At 32.7% G+C, this 7330-nt stretch overlaps 1 protein-coding gene across 2 annotated transcripts; it reads left to right on the top strand.

Moving 5' to 3' along the window:
- Positions 1-239: 239 nt before the first annotated feature.
- Positions 240-5229, top strand: Cnb (centriole duplication and spindle assembly protein centrobin). Of its 2 annotated transcripts, none has more exons than XM_018451382.1 (8): positions 240-2099; positions 2229-2337; positions 2406-3098; positions 3184-3410; positions 3503-3705; positions 3802-4082; positions 4152-4310; positions 5011-5229. In XM_018451382.1, exons 1-8 carry the CDS (start codon positions 616-618, stop codon positions 5095-5097), a joined length of 3243 nt encoding a protein of 1080 aa, XP_018306884.1. In that variant the 5' UTR covers positions 240-615; the 3' UTR covers positions 5098-5229. The 2 variants fall into 2 exon arrangements, with proteins under 2 accessions (XP_018306884.1, XP_018306885.1); XM_018451383.1 differs by having other exon boundaries at positions 4152-4314.
- Positions 5230-7330: the final 2101 nt, after the last annotated feature.

Below are 7330 nucleotides of genomic sequence, written 5' to 3'. Positions count from 1 at the left end.
ATAATTTGTTTTTAAAGCAATTTAGCATGCGATTTATAGTACTGCGAATTCGCATCACATTTATTTCCGACACCATAATTCTATCGCCAATACGCAACTAACTATATATGTAGTTTCCAAGTTAAAAATGGATGTACTGGCGCTAGTGGACGATTTTGACAATTCTGTGTAAAATGTCGGGCTGATCCCTCTCACTTCTCATTGTCAGCTTTCTCTACGCTTGTACTTGTATAGAGTTCATTGAACTAATAAGGGGTTATGTTGTCTTTCGTGGCGTGAGTGTCATTCAAGTTTGTTTACAAATTTTCGGAGCTGTGTATATCTTCGTGATGCGGCTTGTCCACGGCGAACTGGAAATGATTAATCGCCATTTATGAGCTAGTCGAACACATAATATACGCTTCGCATAACGAGCCTTCCGTAAATACACCTTGCAAGAAATTGAATCTAACCTAACCTAACCGGTACGCGACGTCGCGACGCTGGCTGTTTCTCCACTGTACATACACAAACATCAATGACGGGACGCTTTGCGAACGCTTTGCAAATATCGACTGGCCTGTGGTAGTCGCTTAATAATTTGCTATCGGTGGCAGACGACTGTTTAGATGGATAATGAGCGAGTCCGATGACACAGATGTTTTGCTCCTGATCCCGCCTGACATATTCCACGTACCGTCTTCCGATTCCGACACCAGCTCGAGCAATCACGTCAGAACGGATTGCGGGAGGACCGGTGTTATCTCGGAGCTGGTGGGACATATGCAATCATTGGAGTCCCGAATTTCTGCGATCGAGTCCAGAGATAATAGCCTGGACATTTCTGCGCCGAACAGTTTGCTTAACGACTCTCAGCCAGTCCACGGGAGTGCGTCCTATCCTTATCAACGGCAGACCCTACCCAGAATTAGGTTCTCCGTAAGTCAAGGATCCAGCTTGCAAAATTCCCCCGTGAAGCTGCGTAAATCTCTATCCGTTCCTTCCACTCCCAATGGATATTCGTCGCAGAGCTGTACTAACTTCTTGAAGAAAGACGCGAGATCATCTGGGTGTCATCTTTCGACAACTGCAACTTCTAATTCAACTAATACTAACACTCTCACTCGGGCTAAGCATGATGTTGTAACTTCGTACTCTGATTCCTCTGTGGTACCTCCTGCTTCCTGTGGTATTGGGCTCTCGCATGCCACTGTTATGTCTGCGACAAAGGACTCCTATTTATCTCTTCGACAAAATGATTGTACAAGTAACTTGTATTGTAAACCCCATAATTCCTTGCATTCAACAGTACCTGTGTCAAATTCATCTAATGCATCAATAGGTCAACTGCATACCCGTTCTAGAATAGTACAAGAGATGGAACTATCAGAGGTTGACGAGTTGCTCCAAGAAATGGAAGCTACCGAATTAGCATTATCAAAAAGAATAAATAATCCTAGTGGATATCAGTATCGCAGTGAATTACTTCCAACGTTATCGACTGAAACTGTTAATAATGCAAGTAGTCAAGAAAAAGAAGCACATCATAAGTTTGATGCGCATCGTAAATTAGATTTTCAATCATGGGAGAACAAAGATACTCAACTTACTGATGCTTTGTCAATCTTTTCTCAAAAGAAAACAAATAATACATTCCCTGATATATCATTGCCGTATAATGATTCATTCCATGTAAATAAGACTGATAAAATAATTTCTGAATTTAAAACGTGGGAACGAAACGTTCAGCAGCCTGTTATAAAACCAAATGGATATACGTTACAAAATACAAAAAATATAGATCATTCATTTAATGTATCAGCTACGATTGACAATGCTAAACCAAAGGAATTAGTGCCAGAATCAAACGTTCAACTGATGGATGAAACAAATGCAAGCAGTATATATACTCCATCAAAATCTTGCGTTACAAATACTATATCACATACTAATGATTCAGTTAGGTTTTCTGATATGCCATCGAAAACTGTACAATATAATACAGAACCTTTAGATCTTTGTAAAATATCACAGGGTAATGAAAATTTACACGATAAAGAAAAATCTAATTTTAATAAAAATACTGTACACGTCGGAACAAATACAGATCTTTATTTAAGGTACTTTATAAATCTTTTAATATATATTAATTTTTTAAATATGTATATAGAGTAAAATATTACTATTTAAGGAGAATTTTAATGCAAATTACAATCTTATTAATGAATTATTACAAAATTTATTTATAGAAAATGTCAACGACTTTTATCACTTTCGGATTTCTGGGATTCTAATCCAACTAGATCACAAGAAGAAACGCTTAGAATCAAGATAGAAGAAGAGAAATTTCGCAGAGAGGTATTGTAAAACTACACTATAAGTATATGACATAAGAATAATGTAGTTTATTTTTTATTTATTTTTAGCATTGCGAACATCTCATTCAAGAACTTCAGAAACGTTTGTTGGAGCAACAAGAAAAAGTGGCAGTAGCAGTTAGAGTGGACAATGAAAAAAATGTTCTGATATCTCAATTTCATACATCCTGGTCTAAATTAAAGCAACAAGTCGAAATATTAAAAGTTGAGCATAAAAATTCACAGACTAATTTGCAAAATATCACAGAAAAGCATCAGTCTGAGATGTTAGAACTTCAAACACAAGTCAAACGGTTGGAAGGAGAGTTATCGAAAGCTTTAGATTTGGCAGCTGGATATAAAGAGAAGAGTGACATTATGATCAAAGAGAAAGTTGATCTGTTAAAAATTCACGCAGACGAATTAGAAAGTTACAAATCATTAGTTCAAGAAGCAGAAAATAGATATGAGCAAATGAAGATAGAATTTAACAAATTGTTAGAGAAGAATCAACAAAATGAAGAAATGTTAAGAACTGTTCAATCGGAACTGAATAAAGAACGTTTAAAGGGAGGAGAAGTGCGAAATGAGATGGGTGTTATTCATAAAGCATTAGATACTTGTGAAGCTGAGTTGACAGTACTCAGACAAGAAAAAGAGAGTTTGCAACTTAAGCTTAAAGAAGAGATAAATAGAAATTCTATTTTAGAACAGAAAAATTCATTGTTGCTCGTATCCATTGACGACGCTAAGAAAGCAGAAGTAATATATAAATTGAACTATTTGTCACAGTTATCAAGTTTTATAATTTTATTAGCCGTGTACTTATTTGTGCTTATTGTTTCAGAAATTAGCTAAAGATGAAACCAAGTCTGTTGCAGAACAAAAGGAAAAAATCAGAGCAGAATTACAAGAAGTTTATCAGAAACAGGTGGATGAAGTGGTAAAAGCAAAATTACAAGAATTTCAAATGCAACTTGATAATGCCGAATCAGAATTTTTAGAGGAATTAAAAACAAGACAGCAAGTTATAGCTGAATGCGCTGCTAGGAAGATAAAGGATGTTATCGATAAGTCCGTTCCTTATACATTTTTATATAATAGCGCAATAAAATATATACGAATTAATCTTCTGAGTTATATACATATTTTTTGGATTTTTTTAGACATCGTTTAGAAATAAATTTGCTAGAAGAAAAACATAAAGAGGAAAAACGATTATGCGAATTGCAATTAGCTCAAGCTTTACAGAAATCATCTCTATTAGAAAAGCATTTGAATTCTCAGCGTGCAACAAAATCTCAACTTGCAGAACAATTGCATTCCGTTATGCAAAAGCAGTGGCAACAAGCTCTACATATTATATCAGGTTAGTTACAGAATATGTATGAATTCACATACAATTATTTGTTAATATCATCATGATTATAACACTTGTGCATAAATTAAAAAAATATTATTACAGGGAGTAACATGGATAATATTTCTTCGATTCAAAAAATTCACGGAGATAAATGTTTTGATTCTAAAGGTCCTAAAAAATCAGAATCAATGCCAAATTGTTACACTAAACTTTCTCAGGAATTAATGAAACATACCGCTCAATCGCTAGAAGCACGTAATTTGATTAGTGCACAACCTGTTGAAGATCAAAATGAAAGCGTGATAACAATGAATTCCATCGAAAATGCGCTATTAACCAGTAAAAATGAATCGAAGGATGACCTTCGTAAATATGTGAAAATGGTGATTAATATATACAGATGATAATTTTAAAAAGGTATTTACGATCAAATGTAAAAAAATTTTTTATAGATTGCAGAAATGCAGTTAGCAAAAGAAGACAAAGATCCAAAACTCAGAAGTAGTATTTCGAGTCCGCCATTAGGATGCAGAGAGGTACCGCGGAAACATTATTTAAAAAAGGAATTGAGTATGAGTGAGGATAGCGTCACGTGGGAACAAAGTCCTGAGGTTTGTTTATTTAAAATTTCATAATTAAGTATTTTGCACTTTTTGAATGTGGTAGGGATAGCGATTATCTCCTTTTACAGTTCGCCAAATTGTTTGTGGTGACACTCCCAATACAGCCGACGCATTCCGAACGCTGGTCTCAGGATGATTGTCAAAATGTTGTAAAATACGATTCCCTGCCTGCAAATCTCTTCGTAACGCTGCTTGAAATCGGTTGTTTTCTTGTCGAATTGAAAATGATCCAGTCTCTCGCAATCTATTAAATGTCAACATAAACACTCTTCGGTTTGGCACTCTTCTGTTTGGAAATCGTCGTGCATATTCTCGCACCGCCTTTAAAGCATTACCGTTGCAGAAACCGTATACAAAAACCATATCAGCATATTCACTATTAGAATACGTACGCGGCATATTGCAAAAGACAAAATTCATCTACTGTTAAAGGCTTTCAAAGAGCGACTGACAAATTCATAACAGAAAGTGGAAAATGTAATCAAATATGTCGGTGCTAGATATGGCAAGAAATGTAAACATTTTTTTTCGATTTCTCTGAAACGGAGCAAAAACGAGCATATGTCTATAGGACTTTTTTTCTTAGTTTTTTACTCCTCTACACGCTCCCGAAGTTTTGCGATTTAATTTGGAAACACCCTGTATATATATATATAACACACACGAATAATATCACTTTCTCTACTAGACTGTACACGATATTAGTGAACATATTCCACTTCCGCAAAAAATGCTTACAAAAATAGATCAAAGGAACAAGCCTCCTTGGAAATGACGCATAACATACGATGACAACGAATCCGAAGGCATAGATGAGCTCGATTATGGCAACTGAATTCAGAGTACAGTGTACTTAATTAGCAGTAATAAATTTTTTATATGGAACAAATACCAATCTATTTTTCTGCAAGACAAAAATTGAATAAAACATTTTTTCACATATTATATTGATTTGCTGAAATTTTTACCTATTTTCCCATCGCGAGAATACAAATTCAGTACCATTTTGTTTAAAATAAAATGACCGACGATAATTTTTCTTGTTTGTGTTTTGACGTGTAGATGACTTTTAGATGTACATTTTTACTTACTTCATGTCTTTTGCGGTTTTGTAAAGATTTATAAAATGATTTTATAATATTATATATCGATAGCGGAATAACATAAATTTAACAAAACATAACATTGTTGTTTTATATAAACTTTGAACATTATAATTCGTATTAATTTTCATATAACTATTACAAGTATATTTTGCTAAGATATATTTTTTTTGAGGTAATCTCCTAGCCTCTTTAATCTAATATTCCTTATTTCTCTTTGGTTTTATTCTCTTTCAACTAATTCCAGCTAAAAGCATTAATTTAACACCCAATACCTCTTTTATATTTAAATATCCGACGCCTTCAATTTTTATCATGACATTAGTTTTTGCGGTCCGAAATATTTTCGTAAGTGTGATTGTCGTAGAGGAAAAGGATGTGTGATAAAATAATAAACTGACGAAATGATAATAAGTTTATCAATGTAGCAGATTGTTCAGCGTATTCATTGCGTTTCTAGAATGAACTGTTTCATGTATACATCCGCGCAAATATAATCAATAATATCTTTTTATGTACATACACATATACATTTATATTTGCGTTCCTTTTCCTGTAAAGGATTCCAAAGACATGTTTCTTATAAAATACATAGCATCTCATTTAAGTATGAAAGAAATGTACATTACGAAAAATATACTTGGCGTAAAAGAGGCTACCGCGTCTCTTGATAGATGTCGTAAAAGTCATATGTAATCATTTAATAAACAGATTATGCAGTCCAACAATTTACGATTAAAGTGTCGATGAAGTTATTTTGCTCAAACAACTCTCATCCTAGCGATAAACTTAATTTTATGATTTACTTACAGGGAAGCAATTAAACTTTTAAACTTACAATTAGATGATCTGAATGTAACCAGATCTGAAATCGTAAATCTGACGTTATTCTTTTTTGTTGGAGAAACGCAAACACAAAGTTTTGAGCTGCCTAAAGAGGACAACTTAATTTTCAGTTGCAATAATATGTAAACTTTAATATAATAAGAAAATTTTTAAACTTTTTTTTAATTTTATATCTCAAGCTATTACAACACAAGTATACATTCCTTTTTTTTTTAGTAAATTGAAGCAATGCAACTAAATGTAAAATGCATAGAATAAAAATAAATATATTTATCTAATTATTATTAAAAAAGAAAGGTGTAACGCATATAATCCATAAGTTTTCGTATAGCTTAAATTCCTATATAAATTTCATATAATTAAAATGTAAAATTAATTATAATCAGAATTTGTCATATATACGTGAATAAAATTTTTCGTATGAATATCGTATGTTAAACACGTTTATTTCGAGTAGGTTGCTGCATATTGATATCAGAGATTTAAAGAGATATTGTACTATTACCAAATCGATTTTCAATTGTGCATGGTGAATAATAATCAATACGTAGATATGTACCACGTATGTACATACATGTACTTGAGCGACAAAAAATTTCTACAAACTCATAAATAAATCAATAAATTGTTGTTATTTTTGGTTTTATTATTTTTTAAAATGTTTGCTATAAGTTGAAATAAATCGACTTAAGTTTTATGTACATTAATTCTATTGGATAATAATCATAGTACTGAATTTGCCGTTCTCGAAGTGATATAACTATTTCAAACACTTCACAAAACTAATTACTGGTGTAAATGCATTTGAATTCCATCCATAAACATAATATTTCGATATTTCATCCTCAAAAGCATCATCCTCAGAACTTTGAAGTCATTATTAAAATCATCTCTCAAAAATCTTATGTATCCATTTTTTGCAAAACCATTTACTTTGACAACATCTCAAAAGTAATCAGAAAAAATGTTTTGCTAAAACCAGCTAATTAATTCACATGTCCTTAACCCAATAAAAAAACAATAAGTTCATGGTAAAGTGCATCGATTACATTGCTATTT

This window comes from Mycetomoellerius zeteki, unplaced genomic scaffold (assembly GCF_001594055.1).
Source record: "Mycetomoellerius zeteki isolate Tzet28-1 unplaced genomic scaffold, Tzet1.0 scaffold31, whole genome shotgun sequence".
Taxonomy (NCBI): Eukaryota; Metazoa; Arthropoda; class Insecta; order Hymenoptera; family Formicidae; genus Mycetomoellerius; species Mycetomoellerius zeteki.
Note: the sequence above shows the minus strand (reverse complement) of the source record. Positions and strands in the feature narration are given on the sequence as shown.